Here is a 24,484-nt window from a genome sequence, read left to right on the forward strand (position 1 = left end):
GGTGGCTGACATTGGCTGGAGTTATTTGTAGACCACTTAATAGTAGTGGTAGTGCAGGACGTGGTATTAACCAGGAGTTGAGAAAGCATGTAGCATGAGCAACACCATTATCATGAGTGACTCAGACTGGGTAAACCAATGGAGCACTAAAGATGTGGAGGAGTTGTTCCTGGTGAGTGTCAGGCATGGTTTTCTAGAGCAGTCGGCTAATTAGAGTAGTAGACAAATTTGACATCAGACTATTTTATATCTAGTATTGTGTATGGATTAAGCTGCCAGAGGAAGTGTTGGAGGCTGGTACCATTACTACATTTAAAAGGCATCTGGATTGGTACATGAATAGGATGGGTTTAGAGGGATACGGGCTAAATGCTGGCAAATGGGACTAGATTAATTTAGGGTATCTGGTTGGCATGGATGAGTTGGGTCTGTTTTCATGCTGGAAATTCTGACTCTATAAAGCAGGATGAGAAAACTAATAAGGAACTGGAGAAGAGAATAGAAGTGCAATCTAGCAAAATTCATAAAATCGGATTCAAAATTTATATGTTTCTATACACAATAAGGAAGTGTTGGCTAAAACAAACGTGGGTCCATTTCAGGCAGTCAGGAGATTTGGAATACAGAATGGGGAATAGAGAAATGGCAGAAAAGTTAATTGATTATTTTTTCTCAGTTTTTACTGAGGAAGATGCAAGAAATCTCCCAGATTTAGAAATACAAGTGACTAGGGAGAATGAAGACTTGAAGGGGATTAGCATCAGAAGATTGTACTGGAGAAATGAATGGGGCTGAAAGCTGATAACTTCCCAGGACTATGTCACAGGATGTGGAAGAGGATTTAAAGCTCCTTCAGGAGGATTTGGAAATGTAAAGTTATTCACTTTGGGAGAAGAAACAGTGTATTTCTCAAATAGTGAAAGATTGGAAAGTATAGATGTGTGAAGAGTCTTGGCTGTCCTTGATAATAAGTCACTGAAGGTTAACATATGGGTGCAACAAGGTATTAGGAAGGCTAATGGAATGTAGCCTTTATTGCAAGAGGATTTGAGTACAGGAGTAGTGAAGTCTTGCTTCTTGCAATATTATTGCTACAGAGAAGTACAACTCACCAGACTTGTACCTGAGATGGTGGGACTTCTCTTTCAAAGAGAGATTAGGCAAACAAGGTCTGTATTTTCTAGAATTTTGAAGAATAAGAGGTGATTCCACTGAAACCTACAAGCACTTAAAGGTTTGGACATGGCAGATTCAAGGAAGATTTTTCTTGTTGAGGAATCTGGAACCAGGGATCACAATTTTAAATAAGAGGGATACCAATTGGGTCTGCAATTAGGAGAAATGTTGTTTGCTCAGATGGCTGTGAATTGTTTTGAATTCTCAAACCCAGAGAGCTGTGGAAGCTCTGTTTTTGTATGTGTTTAAGGTAAGGATTGATTGATTTGATAGATTTCTGATTACTGTGGCATATCAGGTTGTGGGGATGGGTTGAGTAAAAAGCATTGAAACATTTTATCAGCCATGATCATATTGAATGACCTACTTCTGTTCTTGTGTTCCTAAATGATGGAAGTTGATGTCAGCCCATCAATCTTGATGTCAGCAAGATTGGAATAATATTTAGTCTTTGACTGATAAGTAGCAGGTAACGATGATATAAGCAAATGGAAGCCCAGCCCTTTCCTTTGATCTTCGATCATAACATGAACTCTGCTTTCTAGCATTCATACCTTAGAAGATCATTGACCAGAGCCTAACCACAACAGTAATATCAACATCATATTTTCAAGACTAGGTCAAAGGATGAGCACCTTCTGATTTCTCAAAGCCATGACTGGTATGGCATACATGAAGAGGTAACAGCACCAATCAGATTACAAACAGTAGTTTGCTTTGATGCCCAGTTGTTGACCTGTTTCCATTATGAATACATGTGGCTATGTTCAGTATGAACTGTTGGATGCAATGCAACTCACCAAGCTTACTTTAAACAGCATCCTCACCCCACACGTAGTCTCTATTAATAAAAAGAATAGGTGCAACAACATTGTTGGAACACCGATGTCTGTCTGTATGTCTCCTTTCAATAGACAACATCCTTACTGCAAGTATGTTCCTCTGTCACCAAGCAATATCCTTAAATTCCCTTACTGAACTATCACAGAACTGCGGAGGTCTGAGGAGAAATGACAGCAACACGTTTGAGCAGCTAAAAGATGGGAAATAAATATCTTGGCAAGTGACACCATTTAGTGTAATGGTTGCTCAAATGTAGTACTCTTGCCTTTTGAGTCAGAAAGGATGGGGATTCAAATCCCACCCCTATTGGCACATTTCAGCCTGACACTTCAGTATTGCCTTGTTAGAAATGTAGCCCTTTGGATGAGCTTTTAAATGGAGGCTCTGTCCACTGTCTGAGGTGAACTTAAAGATCCTTGTGTCATTATTTGAGGAAAAGCTATGGAGTTCTACTCTGCAAAATAGCATGTATTCTTCCCTCAATATTGATCAAAGATTATTTTTTCACTGCTGTTCATGTGATTTTGCTGTCATATTTAAGATTGCTCTATTCTGTCATTCAGTTACAACTACTTTTGGTTCTGCTATAACACAATAGTTGCGCTCCTGCACAACATCGCATTATAGAAAATCATGCTACAGAAGTAACAGCCTATGGGAAAAGTGGGGTTAGGGGCAGACTACCAAAAAAATCACTCAATCACTCAAAAATCACTCAAGCCTACACAAAGGATCGCATAGTTTGAGTAAATGTTTAATTCATATCAAACAATTAACTAAAAGTACGTTTAACACCTTATCTTGCAAAAAATGTCAAAATGATTTGATGGGGGAGAAGATTTTAAGGTTGCTGTGTTGTTAATGCAGGGGCTGAGGGTTGTTGTCGTCATTGTCGTCACCACCTTCGGGTGCAGTTGTGGCTGCAGGGTTAGGGCAAAAAATAGTTAATCCAGAAGTGGTTCGTTATCTTCTGATTGTTTCTTGAGGGTTGTCTTAAAGACAACTGGTTTTTGCTGCTTTGCTCTTTTTCTTCTTTCATGAAGAAGCTGTTCAAGGGGACCAAATAAGATCCTATTCCATGAGCTGCTACCCTGCTGCGTTCTGCTTTGTAATTGTTGCGCTCTAAGAGCTGCAACTGCTTCTCAATTTCCCTCAGGATAGAAGACAAAACAGAAGGCGGCACAGTGGCTCAGTGGTTAGCACTGCTATCTCACAGCACCAGGGACCTGGGTTCGATTCCAGCCTGGGGTGACTGTGCAAACTCCACACAGACATTCTCCTTGTGTCTGTGTGGGTTTCCTCCCACAGTCCAAAGACGTGCATGTTGGGTGTTTTGGCCATGCTGAATTGCCCATAGGGACCAGGGATGTGTCGCTCAGTGAATTAGCCATGGGAAAATGCAGGGTTACAGGGATGGGGTAGGGGTGTGGTTGGGATGCTCTTCGAAGGGGCGATGTGGACTTGATGGGCCGAATGACCTGCTTCCACACTGTAGGATTCTGAGATTTCTATAAGAAATGGGAAAGATCTCATGGTGCTGCATCCTGGACTTCATCTTCTTCATCTCCAACTTCCACTTTCTCCTCTACGAGGTGTTGTAGATGAGCTGTAGAAAGATCATCACATTGGACTGAAGCAGCTCTTCAACATCCTCACTCTCCACTTCTTCAAATCCAACTTGCTTTGCAAAATCAACACAATGTTCTTTGATTCCTGGGAGCTCCTCTGATGGATCAAAGCTTTTAAAATCTTGGGGAAAAAATCAGGGAGAAGCGTGATCCAAACTGCATGCAAGCAGTCCTTACTGATATCACCTCAAGCTTCCACGATAATGTCAATTACGGTCTTGATGTTAAAACTCTTCCAAATTTGAAGAACCCTGTCTTTATCCCCCCTCAGTGACTGCAATCAGCCTCTTAAACGTGCGCCTTAAATAATAAGCTTTAAAAGCTGCTTTTGCCTTTTCAAAGCTCACGGGTTGGTAGAGTGGTACACCACCACAGGCTTAAGCTTTAAGTTTCCACTGGCATTGGCACCTAGCAGCACAGCACAGTCATACGATCCTTTGCTGCCTCAAAGTTTGGAGCATATGCTTTGTTCATAGAAATGTAGGTTCTTGATGGCATTTGCTTCCGGCATAAACCTGTCTCATCCAGAAAATTTTGATCTAAGTTGTAGCCTTCTTTGTCAATTAATTTTTTACTCTGGGAGGAAATGTCATCACATGCTCATCATCTGCACTGGCAGCTTTGCCATATAACTTTACGTTATGAAAAGCAAAGCAGTCCTTTAAAACCAGCAAACCAGTCCCTGCTACCACTAAAGGCAGGCATATCTGCAGGATTTACAGCCTTTTTTTTTTGTTAGATCTTCTTCATAAATTGATAAGGCTTTCTCTTGTATGTTGAGAAAGGTGGTTCCAGATCGTTTCTTTTTCGTTTGATCTTCTAACCACACACTTCGAAGCCGTTCTATCTTCTCAAGTTTCTTTGTCCATGATCTCTAAGATTTGCTAGCACTCAGGCTTGTTCCAGCCGTATAGCTTGCTTTCATCTTTTCTGCATTGTCTCTAATGGTGTGTAAGGTAGACTCCTTTGTTCCTGTTATGCAAACTATATCACGTGTTCTCTCATTACCCTCAAAACGCTTTATAACATCTAGCTTCTCTTCCAGTGTTAAAGCCTTTCTTTTACGTTCACCACCCTCAATTTTATCACCAGGACGCTTCTTGCTAACATTCTTGTCACTCTGTCCTCACACTTTTGTGGGTAACACCCTAGAATTTGCAAAAGAAAACAAAAATTACTAAGTACTGTACCTGTCGCAGAAAGCTCTTAGTGACAAAGTCTGCGAAATAATCACATGATGCCAGCACAGAGACTGTTTTGGCGCTAACATTGTGCATATTCAGGACACAGCCTGCAAAACGATCATGTGATGTCGACGCGTACTCCTCCGCACACTGATGCAATTGCGTTATAGCCATCACAAGTTCGCGTTTTAGAAATAGCATTCCCCTATTAGCCAGTTGCGTTATAGCCAATTCGTGTTACCAGAACAGATCTTATAGCAGAACCGACTGTACATTTTAGAGCTCCTTTGGCTGTGAAGAGTTTTGCAGTGTCCTCAAGATTTTATAAGTAGAATCTTTTCTATAAGCCACGGATGTTGCATTTACATTGGATTCATTCTACTCTGTTTTCTGAAAGTTATTTTTCCATCTTTCAAGCTTTTAGATTACATTGTAATTACCTTCTGGGGAAGAATAAGTATGATGTTGACTTGTAAAGAAGGCCAATAGAACAGCCTCTATCAACCCACAATGTCCTAAATTACTTAATCATCAAAGTGGTGTCACCATTCCGTTAAGCGTTCTATTCTATTAAGGCCTGTCAAATTACACATTTTGTGAATGCAACGCTTGCAGAGGAATGTACGTGCATGCAGCTGAGAAGAACATTCGTGTACCTTTTGCATTGAATGAAGAAAGGTTGCATAAAAAATGCCCAAAGGAAAATGCCAGGAAAAGTAAATAACATTTGTAAATTGTGTTCTGAGGAAGGCTCACCGGACCTGAAACGTTAACTCTGATTTATGTTCACAACTGCTGCCCAACCTGCTGAGCTTTTCCAGCAACTTGTGTTTTTGTTTATGTCTGTAAACATTTGGTGCTCAAGAAATGGTTATAAAGATTTACCTTCACCTATTTTTTACTACCTGCAATGAACTGGATTCTGCAGTTTCCTAATGCAGCTTACCTCATTCACCTATAAAAGGATGGGACCTGGAATATGAGAATGATATCAAAGCTCTTTGTCCCAGATCCTTATTTTGGCTAGAGTCGTTTCTGTCTCTTTGCACCTGCATTAAGAAACTAACTAATGGAAGCACTTGTTCATGCAATTCAGCTAAATAATTAATTATTGTATTTAGTAATTTAATTTTTTTATGATCTAATGCTTTGCACATCCTAATTTACTTAAAGCACTTCAAGACCCCAATTAATCATAAATTATGTCTGAGAGAAGTCCTTGCAAATTTGTTTCTTTTATATAAACCTTAACACCAGTGTTTTATTCTGGTGTGATTTATAACTTAACACAGAATTATTTTGTATATTTTTCAGCACAGTAGATGCAAAAGATGTAAAAGTCCAAAAGGTTACTGCTAATTCTGAACCGGAAAAGAATTCTGCCAAGAACAAACATTTTATTCGTGAAATGGAATACCTGTTAATGGAGGAATTTAATCAGGTACCTGGGTAAGTTTCATAACAGTTTCATCCTGAAATAAATTGAAAGAAAACAAAACTAGATATTGGAAATCTGAAACAAAAGCAGAAATTGCTGGAGAAACTCAGCATGTCTGGAAACATCCGTGGGGAGAAAGCAGAGTTAACATTTCAAATCCAGTAACCCTCCTCCAGAACAGTTCTCACTGCTTTTGCTCCTCCAGCAATTTCTGTTTTTGTTTGAAATAAATTTGTAGATGTTTTGTTTAAGATTACTTTAAACTGAAAGTTAGATAAAATGTGTAGTACAGAAAAGCCTTTAGACCTGACTGGTCTGTTTCATGTTGGTGTTTATACTTGATGAGGCTGCTTCGCTTCCATTCCATCCATTTTACTTTGACCATTTTTAGCATATCTTTGTCCTTCCTTTTTCTCTCGTGTTTAGTAGACTGATTTCTATATGTTGAGTTGGACAGCGAAAGACTTTCAAAAGTTGTCAAGGGTTTTATTGTAAATTTATAGATTAGGCAAACATCAATTTCCACCATTCTGGATTTTTTCCCTGTCCAAAGGCCAACTGTCTGCTGGGAAAGCACTTCTTATGCTTCATGAGTTTGAAACTATCCGTATGTTATCTTCTCTGTATTGTTCCAATTTTAATGTATGTGCTGCTGAAGTAACATTCATGATAAGGGCAAGAATACCATCCACTGAGCCACAACTGACCCAGCTCTTTTTGTTTTTGTTTTTGTTTGAAAAGGCCTGGTTTTAATTACTTTTTTGGCTATTTTTAATCAACCTGTTCAGACATACTATGACTCCTCTCTGGAGGAGTTGGGACTTGTACCTAGGCCTTCTTGTCAAGAGGGAGGGACACTACCATTGTACAACAAGAACCCAGCTGTTAAATCCAAAGACCACATCTTTGAAGTTGTTCTGTTTGACCTGAAAAGAGACATGCATTTCTAACACTGACATATTAAAAATGTTTAAGCCGGAGTCTTTCTTTACTGCAGCCTATCTGCTAAGCCCCCTCAACTCCCAATTATCCCTTTCCTTCCGAACCCTTCCACTTGCAGCACGTCTCACCTCTGTCAGATGCTTCGCCCTCTCACTATTGCTCTCCTGAGCCCCCTCACATCTAGAGCTCAGAAGAGGGAAATGGTAAGTGAAAATTGGCAAGCAGGAATATACTTGTTACTGATGTTTATCTTTCTTTTTTGAGAAAATAAATTGTAATTATCTATAAGTATGTTTTAAATTCTATGCATGGTCTGTTTTTAAAATTTTCCAATATCTCAACTGGTCACTACTGTTTTTCCAATGAATATCACTAACCAAATCTGTTTAGATTACCATTTTCCATGTTACTGAGTTCCCGATTCTAATCACTGAGTAAAGAAGTGTCATCTTTGTTAACCTACTGGATTATTTGCAACCATATTAAATGTGTGGAACCTAACCACAAGTGGAAAAAATTCTCACCACATCGACCCTGTTCAACTCTTTGATAATTTTAAAGATCTGAGGCTTTTTCTAAGTCTTAATTCATCTAAAGAAATTCCCCCAAATTGTTCGCTCTTTTCTGATGGCTATGTAGTTTCCGTCCTTGTTTTTTTTTTTCTTAACTTTCCCTCCTATTTCTGTCTCTTTATAGTTGGAGACAACTAGACCTAAACACAATGCTGTTGGGTATGGTCCAAGCAGGGTCCTATATAATCTTAATATAACTTTATCAGTCACCAAACTATGTGCAAGTGTTGTAAGACTTCATTATTTTTGAACTCAAATTTGCTTGAAATAAAATTTATAACAAGCTTCCTATCTTCTGAATTGTCTCCTGAACTTGCATAACAGGTTCCTGTGACAAGTGCATTGCAACATCAAAAATCAAAATAATTTCATGAATCACCAGAGACTGCTACATCACATTTAGTCCTGGATTATTTCTGTGTTTGACAAAATGTCAGTTTAAGAATGAATCTTATCAGTATATACCATCACAGATGACATAGTCATCCAGCACGGAAACAGACTCTTCAGTCCAACTTGTCTGCGCCAACCAGATATCCCGATCTGACCTCGTCCCATTTGCCAGCATTTAGCCCATATCCCTTTAACCCTTCCTTTTCATATACCCATCCAGATGCCTTTTAAATGTGGTAATTGTGCCTGCCTCCACCACTTCCTCTGGCAGCTCGTTCTGTACATGCACCACCCTCTGCATGAAAGAGTTACCCCTCAGGTCCTTTTTAAACCTTTTTCCTACAAAATGAGTGATGTATTGCCAGATGGTCTTTTGTACTAACAGACAAGAAATGACTGTCATACCATGATAAGCAGAGATACTGATTGAATTGCATTCTGATAACAAATGTAATTCCCTGAAAGTGACAACACAGGTGGATAAGGTGGTCAAGAAGGCATTCAGTACGCTTGCCTTCATTGGACGGACATCAAATATAAATGTTGGCAAGTTATGTTACAACTGTACAAAACTTTAGTTAGGCCACATTTCAAATATTGCATGCAGTTTTGGTCACCACAATACCAGAAGGACTTGAATGCTTTGGAGAGGGTGCAGAGAAGGTTTACCAGGATGTTGCCTGGTATGGAGGGTTTTAGTTATGAGGAGAGGTTGGTTAAACTCTGTTTTCACTGGAAAGTTGGAGGCTGAGGGGCGACCTGATAGGGGTCTATTTTCTGCTTCCTGTTAGCTAGCCAATCTTCTATCTGTGCCAATAATGTTATTCCCTAACCCTGAGCTTTTAATTTCAGTAATAACTAGTGTGGCAAGTCCAAGTACACTGCGTCGATTTGTATGCAATTCAGAGCACAATGCATGTGAATATTAAATAGCTATTCCTAAGTATGAGGAAATATTCACATGTTGGAGTACAAACTGTACGGAATTGCATTCAGGGACTCCCCTGTAGTCGATATACTAATACATAGAGCCTACTTCAACTCCATGAAATAGGTGACAGCCATTCACTGATTCATATTTCAAGGCAATGTCTTGGATACTCAGTCAACCAGCCTTGTTGTTCACTGCTGATCATCATTAATAGGTGTATTCTCCATGGCAATGCCTCCAGCAATCAGAGTCTATTTGCCAATCAATTTCTCTGGCTTGGCTAACCTATGGCACAAACTTTAGCGAAGAGAAGTCAAGTCGGACTCAACATTTAACTTAGCTTTATTTAGTGATTGTTAACATTGTGTAAAGAGTGGGAGAAATGGAACTTGAAGGATTGTTCTACAGAGCACTGATTATAAAATCAGCAGGCAGAATGGCTTCCCCGGGGCCCCATTCTTCTATGATGCCACTCTGAAATAATCCTATCTGCCTGCACGTGATACATATCCATCTATTCCTTGCCTGTTCATGTGTCAGTCGAAATGCCTCTTAAACGTTGCTATCGTCTCTGCTTTTGCCACCTCCCCCCGCAGTACATTCCAGGCACCACCCTCTGCATAAAATAAAATTTTTAAAAACTTGCTGTGCACATTTCCTTTAAACATCCCCCCACCCCCATCATCTTAAATCTACATCTCATATCCACGCTGGGAAAGAGATCCCAACTATCCACCTCATAATCTTGTATACATCTATTGGGTTGTCCTTCAGCCTTCGACGCTGTAGCGAAAACAGTCCAAGTTTGTCCAACCTCTCCTTTATAACTAATACAGTGCAATCCAGGCAACACTCTGGTAAACCTTTCTTACACCCACTCCAAAGTCTCCAGATTCTTCCTATGCTATGGCAACCAGATTGTACACTATTCGAAATGTGACCTAACTAGTTTTATGCAGCTGCAACATGACTTGTCAACTTTTACACTCAATGCCACTTACATCATGAAGGTAAGCATGATGTACCGCTGCTTTACCATCTTATCCACTTGTACTGCTTCTTTCAGGAAGCTATGGACTTTCACATGAAGATCCCTTCGTATAACATGTTCCTAAGGGTCCTGTCATTTACTGTATATTTTCTTCTTGCATTTGACTTCTCAAAATGTGTCACCTCACACTTGCCCAGATGAACCACTATTTGCCATTTCTCCACCCAACTTTCCTATTGATCTATATCCTGCTGTATCCTTTGACAACCTTCCTTGTTATCCACCTCCATCAATTTTTGAGTTGTCTGAAAACTTACTAATCAGGCCAGTACATTTTCATCCAAATCTCAAGTGACTTTATCTTCTGGGTCGGCCTACCATGAAGGACCTTGTCAAATGCAGAATGCTTCCCCTAGAACCCATTCTTCTATTACGTCATTCTAAACTAATCCCATCTGCCTGCACATGACCTGTACCCCTCTCCCTGCCTGTTCGTGTCAGTGCAAATGCCTCTTAAATGTAAAGTCCATGTAGGCAACATCCACTACATCACCCTCATCAGTCATTTTTATCGCTTCCTCAAAAAACTCAATCAAATCTGTGAAACAAGACACACCCCCCACCCCCGTTAAAAGCCGTGCTGATAATTCCTAATAAGTTCATTTTTTGCCAAATGCGAGTAGATCCTGTCCCTTGATGATCTTATGTAATTTCCCAACCACTGATGTAAGGCTCGCTGGCCTATAATTTCCTGGAATATCCCTCTTGTCCCTAAACAAAGGACAACATTCAGCTATTTTCCAGTCTTCTGTGACCTAGCCTATTGATAATGATTAGAGAGTTTGCATTTAACTTTCTTTGCTCCAAGAAGAATAAGAAGTAACCTTTTATTGACGTGTTTAAAATTATGAACAATTTTGACAGGGTAAAGGATATTCTGTTTCAGTATGTCAGTACCTAGGGGGTCACAATTTCAATATTATCAGCAAGAGAGCTAGGAGTGAGATGAGAAACTTCTTTGATCAGAGTTGTTAGGATTTGGAATAAGTGCCTGGGGGAGTCATGGAGGTGGATTCCATAGTAGGTTTCAAAAGAGAGCTGGATATATATTTGACAGTGATGAAGTTAGAGGACTGTGGAGATAAGGCTGGAGAGTGGGACCAACTGGGTAGATCTTTCAGGAGCTAGTACAGAGACAATGAGTCAAATAGCCTCCTTCTCTACTGTAAAATTCTACAATTCTATATAGGTCTCTTCCAACATCCCAGCAATCTCCTCCCTTGCCTTCTTCAGTATCCAGGGATAGAGCCCGTCAAGCCCTGGGTACTTACCTTAATGTTTTTTAAGACACCCAACATCACCACCTCTTCAATATCAACATGCCCTAGAATATCAACATAGCCTTCCCAAATTTTACGCTCATCCATGTCTGTCTCCTCGGTGATGCCAATGTGAAGTCCTCCTTAAGGATCTCGTGCAGTTCCTCTGGCCTTGGGAATCTCATTTATCCTACTTGCCAAGGACATTTCACTCCCCATTTTCGCCCTCCTAATTCATTGTTTTGTTCTGCTTTCTTTATATTCCTCGAGGGCCTTGACTGATTTCAGTTTCTTAAACTTTACATTTGCCTCCTTTTTTCTTTGATTAAATTTGCAATATCTCTTGTCATCCTGGGCTCCTGAATCTTGCTATCCTTGCCTTTCATCCTGGCAGGAACATGTTGGTCCTGAACTCTGATCAAAAGTTAAAATTTATGATTTTGCTTTTTAATAGCATTGGAAGGCTATATTTTTAATGTTTTGAGATCTTTTACTGGAAGCTTATCATTCTTGGCACATTCTGAGCAGCATTGATTAGAGGCTAAGATCAATTTACTGATTTGTTCTCCTTTGGATCTTGGAAAAATGCAGGAAAAATTTGGTTCTCATTGGAACATCATTCAGAGTAGCATGATTTGTATGTTTCTGCTTTTGTTCTTGCAATTCCTAAAGAATGTCTTGTTATCTTCTACATCTCGTAATCTTGGAAATTCCTATTTCATTCATCATTTAATCATTTTGGAACGTGCATATATTTTATCACTTCAGTTCTTATTTGACAGCAACCTTTTATTGGCATTCTAGGTACATGAAAGGCCGAATGACCTATGATCAGATCAATGCTGTGGTTAAGGAGATCAATGCCACAGTGAAAGCCAAGTACAAAATCCTAAACCAGCCAATGAAATCCATGTCGAACACTACTCGTAACCAATACCATGCTTTTAAAGAACAAGAAACCAAGGAAACGAAAGGTACCAATAAGAATAATGTGCAAAAACAAGATGAATCAACGTGAGACAACAAGGTGCAGAGCTGGATGAACACAGCAAGCCAGGCAGCATCATAGGAGCAGTCCTGCACCACCTTGTCTCAGATTTTCCAGCATCTACAGTTCCTAATATCTATGAATCAACATGCCCTTCTTTAAACCTTTCACTTTACATCATGTTTTATAAAAAAAAAAAGGAAGAGAATTATCTGTTCAATTAAGGTATAATGTAAATCAGCTTAGCATAACTTCCAGAGGTATTCACTTCAGCAAATCCAAATATAAACCATTTCCATCTTAACATGAGTGTGTGAACTGAAGTGTCAACTAACACTGCATCCGTGTTCCTACTCGGGTATGATGATTTCTCATGATGAACAATAGTTGGGAGTATTGAAGTAATTTTATTTGGCAAGTAGAGAGAAAGTGTACAGTGTATCCATGGACTGTTCATCAGTCTTGGGCTTGTTTATTTATTTTTATTCATTTAAAAGATATGAACTTCACTGGCAAGACGAGATTTTATTGCCCATCTCCAACTGCTCTTAAACCGAGTGGCTTGCTAGGCCATTTTAAAGGGCAGTTGAGAGTCAACCACATTGCTAAGGATCTGGAGCCACATATAGGCTAGATCAAGTAAGGTGGCAGATTTCCTTCCCTAAAGTACATTAGTGAAACAACACAGCAAGTGTGGCAACATCTGTAGAAAGAGAAAAAGAATCTTGAGTCTGATATGACTTCTCTTCAGAACTCTTTCTGTTCTGATTTTTTTTTTAAAATATAGGCATTGCACAAGTTTCTTTTAGTTAATGAAAACATAACACTGAGCTGATGATGTAATAAACAGCCTCCACTTCTTTTCGTATAAAGTCATAAAGTGCTGAAAAAGCAGCACAGCAAGTGTGGCAGCATTTGGGTAAACAAAGAGTTCCAAAGGCAAGTCATATCAGAATGAAAACTGTTCTTCTTTCCACAGATGCTGCCAGACCAGCTGGATTAGTTCTCCAAAACTTTTTTCTATTTCATATTTCCAGCACCCAGAATATTTTTCTACCATTTCTTATAGTGCTGTAACTTGAATATTGTGGGAACCAGCAGCCCTATCTGCTACAAGAACTCTAAGTCTAGCAATTACTCGGCTAGTTTGGAATAAGATGAAGATAGGCCAAGAATGAAAGTTTTTAAACTAGAGAAAGATTAATTATACTAAGAAGATACAATTTGGCCCAAGTGAACTGGGAGCGGCTTCTTGCAGATACAATTGTGTCAGTGCAGTGAGAGGCATTCAAGGAGGCTTTTCTGGGCTAAATTTTTAAACTGGCTGTGCAAACGCAAGGAAGGCAGTCTAATTTCTATGTTGTTCTGGGAAAAGGTCATTATCTTTTAGACTGTATTTTCAAATGCCTGCTTTTGATGTACCTCCTTTGATTTCTGTTTATCTGCGTTCATTATAGCTTTTTGCACTCTCCCTGAAACCAGAGGGATTATTTGAAAATGTATCATTTCTCCCTGTTTATCTTCTGCAGGTCAATATTTCTTCGTGGAAGCTGACATAAAGGATTTCACCCGCCTTAAGGTTGACAAGAAATTTCACGTAATCTTAAATATTCTGCGACATTGCCACCGATTGCGGGAAGTCCGTGGGAATAATCTTGTGCGCTATGTGTTACTTTGAGATTGTAAATTACTTCAGTATTCTTAAGCCACATAAATCCTAATGTCTAAAGGAACTGTGTCAAGTTACTTCACAACAGGGAATTATATTTGCCTTATTATTTACTCCCTCTCCTATTATTGTAATATGGTCTTCATCTGATAACTTCCTTCTTCCCATTAACCTATCAAAACGTTTTTAAAGTATATTTTTCTGCTCTAACATCATTGTGGTATCCCAATTTCCCACACCATTCTTTGCATATAGATTCATACTGGGTAAAAGTCTAGGAGCTGTGTTGAAATCCTGTTATCTCAGCACCATTTGTTTTGAATGGTGTTGCATTTAATTCTGCTCATTTAAAGTGCTGTGCATCACTTCATACAATCGGCAAATGATGTAGATCTTAAACCTGCTTTTGGGCTGGGTGACCACGAGAGAGGGCGCAAGAATATGTCCAACTGAAGTGTGAGTGAAATGTCTCCTGATATCACTGTGCAGGGATTTAAACACCTATCACCCTGTTTAAAGTGACTACCTTTTGAATACGAACTCATCTGAAAGTTAGATGTTTGATCCTCTGTTTCGACCCCAGCCTAGCACACTGCTCAATGGTGGAAGTCTGTTGAATTAACCAAAGATTATTTTTGTGTCCTTTTTGTGGATCTCTGCTCTTTAATGTTATTGGAAAAGATTTCAGCATAATCAGTAGCATCTGACATGATTTTCCAAATGTGTGTCTATCTAATAAGTCTTTAAGTCTACTGTGCTGTTTAAAGTTTGTGTTAGTGATGTACTTAGTTTTTTGACCTAGTTAAAATAAGTTCATAAATTGCCTTCCTGGCTCTGATATTATCCAATCTACTGATTCTGTATTCTTAATGTATTTTGACTACCTAATCTTTGAAAATGACTTACTGCCAACCTTTCAGCAAGCATTGCAACTTTTAAAAATCCTAGTACAGGACAATGCAACTTTTGTTTCAATACTTTTCAACATATAAAAATCATAAAGTGCATTTCACAAGTGCTTTAGACTAGATGGGAAAAAGAAAACCAAATCGGTTGATGGATGCAAGGCCACAAACTAAAGTTTGGGTGGGTAACCAAAAGCCGAGTTTGGACATGAATGGAGATTAGCTCACAGCTGATAAAAATGCTCAGGGCTAGCAAAAGCACAAGATTCAGGTAAGTGTAACAAAATGAAGCTGATATAAAGCAACAGTGCTCTCCCAGCTGGAGCCCTTACTTCAGTATGGGATAGTGATGTATAACAAATTGCCACCATTAATGGGAAGATTTTCCTATTTAACTGCCCTTGGATGCACTGGAATGCCTAAGGACAATGGTGGGTCAGTTGTTGAGGGAGATTTTCATGCCTGTAACAGACCCGCTGATTTTTTGGTTTTATATCAGCAATGGACTTAAAACTTTGTTACTGCTATCGAATCCTCCCTGTCATTTGGCTTTTATGCACAGTGTTCAAGTAATCCAATGCTTCTATCTGCAATAACACAATGTACATTAATGCACTATTTTAATCACTGCAACCGTGTGAGTATAATATCTTTTAACTTGTACTTGTTAAAAAATTATATAATTTTGGAATTGACCACTAGTGGAAATTAAACTTTCAAATTTTAATAGATAACACTGTGGAGCTGTAGGAATACAACAGGCCAGGCAGCATCAGAAGAGCAGGAAAGTTGACTTTTTGGGTTGGGACCCTTCTTCAGAAAAACTTAAGAAGGGTCCCGACCCGAAATGTCAACTTTCCTACTCATCTGATGCTGCCTGGCCTGCTGTCTTCCTCCAGGTCCATACTGTGTTATGTAAGGCAAAAGGGTTCAGCTGATCAGATGTTTCGTTTGGGGACCCTTCTTCAAATTTTAATAGCGCTCGTTATGAGAGAGAAATTTTCCTATCTACAAATATTACTCTAGTTGGGTTTCTAACCCAAATTAGCTGTTAGAATTTAATAATTCTTAGCATTAGTTGATAATCCATTGATGGCGGCACAGTAGCTCAGTGGTCAGCACTACTGCCTCACAACACCAGGGGCCTGGATTCGATTCCGCTTTCAGGTGACTGTCAAGTTTGCCCATACTCCCTGTCTGTGGGTTTCGTCTGGTTGCTCCAGTTTCCTCCCACAGTCCAGAGATATGCAAGTTAAGTAGATTGGCTAAGCTAAATTGCCCATAGTATCCAGGGGTGTGCAGGCTAGGTGGATTAGCCATGGCAAATGTGGGGTTAAAGAGATAAGGTAGGGAGGTGGGTCTGGGATGCTCTTCAGAGGGTCAGTGTAGACTGAATGGCCTGTTTCCATACTGTAAGGTTTCCATGATTCTATGAATATACTTTATAAATCACTTACTGCTTTTCATATGACATTGTTTTGTCATTGCTGTTACGTCGTCAACCTATATACTTGTGCATTGAGATCAACTACAGTTTTATAAAAACTTGACAAAATGATGTTGTGCCAATGCACTATAGTGGTGGACCGTGATGTAATAATGTCGACAAAGTGTTGAGGTCCTGATTAATACACTTTGTGGATGTCAGTTAAATGTTTATGATTGCCAAGTTTTGGCTCTTGCTAGATAACTTAACCAGTGCAGCTATCGTTTTCAAAATATTTTCCATACATTATTTCAGTTATGTAATAATCTGAGATCTGTGAAATTTAGTGAAAGAAAAAACATTAAATTTGCAGTGTGCATTATTTAACATTATTACCTTGTGTTTTCAATCCTTTCTTCAGGGCTCCTAGGCCTAACTATATGCCAATGCAACATTTGTTTTTCTGCAGTTTCAGTAGACTTGCCATTCTGGGATAATAATTCTGCTATTTCTATTTTTATGTATGAGGACCCATGTGGGTGCTTGGTCCTACCAAGTAGAGAGGGTTTTAAACTAAATAGTTGGGTGAGATATCAAATTTGGGAAAATGTGGTAAGTTCAAGAGTAGTGGTTAGGCAAAAAAAGGAAAATGTTAATATAGAAAATGATAAACAGATCAGAACAAGAAAGGACAGAAATTACAGGTCTAAGTAAATCAGTATTTCAAATTGAAATAATTCCAGAGGCTGGTATTCCATCACCAAGTCACTCTTTATTTACACATGAACAGTCTTTGACTTGAGTACAGACTCTTCAGAGTCAGCTCGGAATGTGAACATCTCTATCACTCCTCTTTGTGTCAGCCAGGGCTCCCTGATTGAACCAGGTTAACAGCCCCAGTCAGGGAACTCTTATTTTATGAAACCCAGCTAGCTGACTTCGTTACAATCACTACACAGACTGAAAGTGACAAAACTGAAGGCTCTGTATCTGAAAGCACATTGCAGTCAAAACAAAATTTATGAACAAATGATGAAACCTGAGGTAAACAAGTATGGTTTGGACCCATTACAGAGACATAGCTGCAGAATAGTGTAGATTGGGCCTTGAATATTAAACAGTATGTGATATGTAGGAAGGACAATAAGCTACAAAATTTGAAGGGATTCCTCTGTTAAGGATTTTAGCACAATAGAGGTCCAAGAATCCTTAGAATCTGGAAAAGTCCTGGAGGATTGGAAAAACTACCAAGTAATATGTCTGTTCAAAATGGGAAGAAGACAAAAAATTTGGCATGGTGTTAGCTATGTCAGTTAGCTGAACATCCGTTATTAGGAAAACATTAGACTATTATACAGGATGTTAAAGTAGAGCATTTAAAAATGCATAATAGAATCAAGAAAAAGCATCCTTCCATTTGCCTGGCAAATTTATTAGAATGTTTTGAGGATGGATTGAATGGCCCATTTCTGCTCCTACAATCTCATAGTATTAACAAATAATGTGAAGTTGTTAGAGTATGGTGATAATCACAGAAGATTTTAATCTACATCTAGATTGGGAAAATCAGATGGGCAAAAGATAGCTTAGTTGAGGAATTCATAGAATGTTTCTAGGATAATTTCTTGAAATAAAGTATACAGGACACTAACCAGAAAGTAGGCTATACTAGACCCAGTATTGACTAATGGGATAGAACAAATTAATAAGCTCTTCGTGAATGTGCCCCAGGCAGCCATCTTAATGTAATTGACTTGTACATACAGTTTGGAGGCTGGGGGGGAGCACAACTGACACTAACTTTAAGTTTTTTATAAAAAGGCAGTTGAGGGATTGAAGGCAGAGCTAGTGAAAGTGAATTGACATTTGAGGTTAAGGGATTTTAACATTTTTTGAAAAAAAACCTAGGGACAGAGGGAAGCAATTCAGCCCCTTCAGCTTGTTCTGCAATTCAATAGACTCAGCCTTAACTCCATTTTTTCTGCCCGCCCTCCATACCCTTTCAGCCCATTACTAATTAAAAATCTCCAAATCATCTTTAAATTTACTCAATGCCCCAGCATCCACTGCACTCTGGGGTAGTGAATTGCACAGATTCACATCCTGTTGAGAGAAATAATTTCCCTTAATCTCTGTTTTAAATTTTAGGACTACCTCATTCTAAAACTATGAAATCTCATTCTAGATAGCTCCACAAGAAGAAATATCCTTCCTTGCAGCTATTTTGTCAATCCCATTTAGCATCTTGTATAGCTAAAAGATGTCATATGAAGACACCACTCTGAAGTGAGTATTTGCCTCCTATTTTATAGACGTCCATAAGGTCACCCTTCAGTCTCCTATACTCCAGGGAAAAAGATCTTGGCCTATCCAACCTCACCTTAAAACTCAAACCTTCCAGTCCAGGTAGCATCCTAGTAGATCTTTTCTGCATTCTTTCTAGTTTAATAATATCCTTTCTATAGCAAGGCCACTAGATTGGATACAAAATTGACTTCATCTTAGAAGACAGAGGGTGGTGATAGAGTATTGGTGTGGCAATACTCCAAATGTGGCCTCACCAACATCTTGTACAGCTGCAACAAGACGTCCCAACTCCTTTACTCGGTGCTCTGACTGATGAAAGCAAACATGCCAAAAACTTTCTTCACCACCCCGTCTACTTGTGACTCTTCTTTAAAGGAACTATGAAGCTGTTCCACTACACCTCTCTTTGTTCTATAACTAGGGCCCTAACATTGACTGTGTAAGTCCTGCCCTGGTTTGACCCACAAAAATGCAACACTTTAGATAAATACAAATTAAACTCCATCTGCCATTCCTCAACCACTGGTCTAGTTGATCAAAGTCTTGCCACATTCCCAGATAACCTTCACTGCCTTGGTGTCATCCACAGAATTACTAACCATGCCTCATAAATTCTCATCCAAATTGTTTATATAAATGACAAATAACAGTGAACCCAGCACCAATCCCTGCGGCATACTGCTGGTCACAGGTCTCTAGTCTGAAAAAGAACTTACCATCACTCTGTCTCCTACCTTCAAACCAATTTTGTATCCAATTGGCTAGGCCTCCCTGGATCTTGTGAGATTTAACCTTACCTTGCCAAAAGCCTTGCTAAATCCCATGTAGATATGTCTATTGTACTGCTGTCATCTACTTTCTTGGTCACCCCTTCACAAAACTCAATCAAATTTGTGAGACATGATTTCCCATGCACAAAGCCATACTGACTATCCCAAATGAGTCTTTGCATCTCCAAATGCCTGTAGATCCTGTCTCTGAGTCCCCTCTAACAAACTTACCCACCACAGACGTTGGGTTCACATGTCTACAGTTCCCATGCAATTCCCTGCAGCCTTTCTTAAATAATGGCACAACATTAGCCACCCTCCAATCTTCAGGCATTTCACCCATGGCTGTTGATGATACAAATATCTCAGTCGAAGCCCAACATTTCCTCCCTAGTCTCCCATAAGGTCCTGGGAATTTATCTACATTAATGCATTTTAAGACTTTCAGCACCACCTCTTCTGTGTTGTGGACTCTCATCAAGATGTCACTATTAATTTCCCCAAGATCCCTCACATCCATGCCTTTCTCAATGGGAAATACTGACAAGAAATATTCATTTAGGATCTCACCCATCTTTTGTGGCTTCACACATAGATAGCCTTGTTGATCTTTTAAGAGGCCTTATTCTCTCCCTCATTATTCTTTTGCCCCTCATGTACTTGTAGAATCCCTTTGGATTCTCTTTTACCTCATCTGCCAAAGCCATTTTGGGTCCCCTTTTAGCCCTCCTGATTTTTCTCTCTCAAGTGTACACAGACACCTCTATACTCCTCGGCCCTCGACTCCTCACCCACAGGGGTGGCGATGGCCTGGTGGTATTATCACTGGACTGTTAATCCAGAGACCCAGATAATGTTGTGGGGACTAAGGTTTGAATCCTGCCATGGCAATATTGAATTTTAATTCAATAAATATCTGGAATTAAGAATCTAATGATGACCATGAATCAATTGTCGATTGTCAGGAAAAACCCATCTGGTTCACTAATGTCCTTTAGGGAAGGAAACTGCCATCCTTCCCTGGTCTGGCCTACATGTGACTCCAGATCCACAGCAATGTGGTTGACTCTTAACTGCCCGCTGGACAATTAGGGATGGGCAACAAATGCTGCCTAGCCAGCGATGCCCTCGTCCTGTGAATGAATAAAGAAAAAGGAATTCACTTGATCCCAGCTGCCTATACATGTCACATGCCTCCTTTTTTTTGATCAGGGCCTCAATATGTCTAGTTATTTAGGGTTTTCTACTCCAGCCAGCCTTATCCTTCACCCTTACAGGAATGTGCTGGCCCTGAATCCTCATTAACTCACCTTTGAAAGCCTCCCACTTAGCAGATGTCCCTTTGCCTGCAAATAGCCTCCCCCAATCAATTTTTGAAAGTTCCTGTCTAAGACCATCAAAATTGGCCTTGCCCCAATTTAGGACTTCAACTCGTGGACCAGGCCTATCCTTTTCCATAGCTATTTTAAAACAAATGGAATTATGGTCATTGGTCCCAGAGTGTTTCCTCACTAATACTTCTGTCACTTGCCCTGCCTTAATTCCCAAGAAGAGGTCAGGTTTTGCCTCTTCTCTAGTAGGGCCATCGACATACTACATGAGAGAGTCTTCCTGAACGCACTTAACAAACTTCTCTCCATCCAGCCTTTAACACTATGGCTGTCCCATTCGATGTTAGAAAGTTAAATTCCCTATTATTACTATTCCCTTTTTTTTTTGAGGAATGAACCAAAAATATTGATGAGGGTAGAGCAGTAGACATTGTTTATACAGAGTTTAGTAAAGCATTTAACAAGGTTCTGCGTGATAGACTAATAAGGTTAGATTGTCTGAAATTTAGGGAAAGTTTGCTAAATGGATACAAAATTGGCTTGACAGTAGGAGACAAAAGGTTGTGGTGGGGGGATTGTTTTTTGGAGTGGAGGCCTGTGACCAGCAGTGTTCCACAGGGATCGGTACTGGATCTACTTTTGTTTGTCATTTATATAAATGATTTGAATGAGCAGTTAGGAGACATGGTTAGTAATTTGCAAATGACACCAAAATTACTGGTATAATGGACAGTGAAGGAGGTTATCAAAGGTTACAAAGAGATCTTGATCAACTGGGTCAACAGGCTGAGGAGTTGCAGATGGAGTTTAATTTGGATAAATGCAAGGTATTGCATTTTGGTAAAACAAACGAGGGCAGGACTTCTACAATTAATGGTAGGGCCCTGGGTAATGTTGTGGAACAGAGACCTAGGTGTTCAGGTACATAATTCTTTGAAATTTGTATCACATGTAGGCAGGATAGTTTGGAAGGCATTTAGCATGCTTGCCTTCATTTCTCAGACCTTTGAGTACAGGAGTTGGGATGTCATGTTGAGGTCATACGGAACATTGGTGAGGCCTCTTCTGGAATACTGTGTACGGTTCTGGTTGCTCTCCTGTAGGAAGAAATTTACCAAGATGTTGCCAAGAATTGAGAGTTTGAGTTATAAGGAGAGACTGAATAGGCTGGAACTTAATTTCACTGGATAGTAGAAGATGGAGGGGGTGACCTTATTGAGGTTTATAAAATCATTTGGGGCATAGAAAAGGTGAATAGCAAGGGTCCTTTCCCTAGGGGACATGCTTTTAAACTCAGATGAGAAAGATTTAAAAAGGACATGATGGGCAACATTTTTACATAGAGTGGTTAGAGTGGAATGAAGTGCCAGAGAAAGTGTTGGGCGCTGGTACAGTCACAACATTTGAGAGACAATTGGATTGATACATGAATCAGAAACATAGAAAAAAGTGCAGGAGTAGGCCATTCAGCCCTTCAAGCCTGCACTATCATTCAATATGATCATGGCTGATAATGCAATCTCAGTATCCCATTCCCATTTTCTCTCCATACACCCTGATCCCTTTAGTCGCAAGGGCTAGGTCAAGTTCACTTTTGAATATATCTAATTAACTGGCCCCAAAGGCTTCCTGTGGGAGAGAATTCCACAGGTTCACAACTGTCTGAATGAAGAAATTATTCTTCCTCTCCATCCTGAATGGCTTACCCCTTATTCTTAGACTGTGGCCCCTGGTTCTGGACTTCTCCAACTTCAGGAATATTCTTCCTGCATCTAGCCTGTCAGTCCCATCAGGATTTTATATGTTTCTATGAGATCCCCCTCATTCTTCTAACTTCCAGTGAATACAAGCCTAGTCGATCCAATCTTTCCTCATACGTCAGTCCTGCCATCCTAGGAATCAGTCTGGTAAACCTTCGCTGGATTCCCTCAATCGCAAGGATATCTTTCCTCAGACTAGGAAACAAAAACAGCACACCGTACTCAAAAGTGTGGCCTTACCAAGGCCCTGTATAACTGCAGCAAGCCACCCCTACTCTGATACTCAAATCCTCTCGCTATGTAGGCCAGCATGCCATTAGCCTTCCTCACCGCCTGCTGCACCTGCACGTCAACCTTCAGCGACTGTTCACCATGACACCCGCTTCTCATTGCATCTCATTTTCTCCTATTCTGCCACCATTCAGATAATAATTTGCCTTCCTGTTTTTGTGACCAGAGTGAATAACCTCACGTTTATCCACATTATGTTGCATTTGCCAAGTATTTGCCCACTCAACCAGCCTGTCCAAATCACCCTGCAGTCTCTTAGCATCCTCCTCACAGCACACACTGCCACCCAGCTTAGTGTCATCTGCAAATTTGGAGATTTGGCATTCAATTCCTTCGTCCAAAACGTTAATGTATATTGTGAACAGCTGGGGTCCTAGCACTGAACCTGCAGCACCCCACTCATCACTGCCTGCCATTCTGAAAAGGACCCATTTATTCCAGCTCCCTGCTTCCTCTCTGCCAACCTGTTCTCTATCCATGTCAATACATTACCTGTGATGCCATGAGCTTTAATTTTCCTTGCTAATCTCTTGAGTGGAACCTTGTCAAAAGCCTCTTGAAAGTCCAGATACACAACATCTACCAATTTACCTTTGAAAGGTTTGGAGGGATATGGGACTAGTTTCATTTGGAAACATTGTCGGCATGGACTAGTTGAACTGAAGAGTCTGTTTCCGTGCTGTATGATTCTATGAGTCATATATGACTCTTCAGAATTAAAGGAAGGTTGAAATGGGCCACATATTAGTATTTTTTTTTAAAAAGCACACACTATTTCAAACAAGAATTTGGGACCTTGCTGAGCTTCCTACGTTGTAAGATTGATTACACTTCAAAATTTTGCTGGAAAGTGCTTTGAGATGTCCTGAGATTGCAATTGTGCACATCTTTCAAAATTTTCTTCTTTTGTGTCTTCGATGCTATTCGGTAGAATTCCATAAAAGTGAGGTCATTCGAAACTTGTTACAAGTCTTGCTGACCAGTGGAGCAATGTCTTGATTTCAAACTTTCCATACTTGTTTCCAAATTTCTACATGGCCTCATTCCTCCCTATCTCTATAATCTGCTCCAAATTCCATCCCTCAAAAATATCAGCATTCATTTAATTCTGGTCTTTTAAGCATCTCTGATTTTAATTGCTCCCACATCGGTGGCCATGTTTCCGGCTGCCTTGGACCCAAGCCCTGGAATACTCTCCTGTCATTTCTCTGCCTCTCCACCTTAGTTTCTCGGTTAAGACACTTCTTAAAACCTGCATCCTTGTCCAAGCTTTTGCTTGTCTGGTTTGATATCAGATTATATATGGCTCAGTGTTATATTTTGTTCTTTATTTCTCCCAGGAAGCATCTTGGGATATTTTATTATATAACACATGTTATTCAGCATTCTTCTGAATTGCATTGGTTTCACATCACAAAATAAAATGCATGAAAGCCATAACCTTTTCTTGTATAATTATTACATAAAATGAACACATTGGCATTTTCTTCCGAGGCAAGGTAAAAAGTGAAGTACAGAAATAATGTTTCAGAAATAGTAGGAACTGCAGATGCTGGAGAATCTGAGATAACAAGGTGTAGAGCTTGATGAACACAGCAGGCCAAGCAGCATCAGAGGAGC

General features: G+C 39.7%; 1 protein-coding gene across 2 annotated transcripts in view; it reads left to right on the forward strand.

Annotated features, from left to right (window-relative positions):
- The window catches only part of ska1 (spindle and kinetochore associated complex subunit 1), a 36,775-nt gene extending 19,981 nt beyond the window's left edge, over window positions 1–16,794 (forward strand). The window contains exons 5-7 of one of the 2 annotated variants that reach the window (XM_048600121.1): window positions 6,146–6,280; window positions 12,222–12,391; window positions 13,935–16,794. In XM_048600121.1, the coding sequence (XP_048456078.1) occupies window positions 6,146–6,280; window positions 12,222–12,391; window positions 13,935–14,083 (454 nt within the window). In that variant the 3' untranslated portion in view covers window positions 14,084–16,794. The remainder of the gene's footprint in view (window positions 1–6,145; window positions 6,281–12,221; window positions 12,392–13,934) is intronic. The other variant, XM_048600128.1, reaches the window with a different exon arrangement.
- Window positions 16,795–24,484: the final 7,690 nt, after the last annotated feature.

Source organism: Rhincodon typus, chromosome 1 (assembly GCF_021869965.1).
Source record: "Rhincodon typus isolate 14 chromosome 1, sRhiTyp1.1, whole genome shotgun sequence".
NCBI lineage: Eukaryota > Metazoa > Chordata > Chondrichthyes > Orectolobiformes > Rhincodontidae > Rhincodon > Rhincodon typus.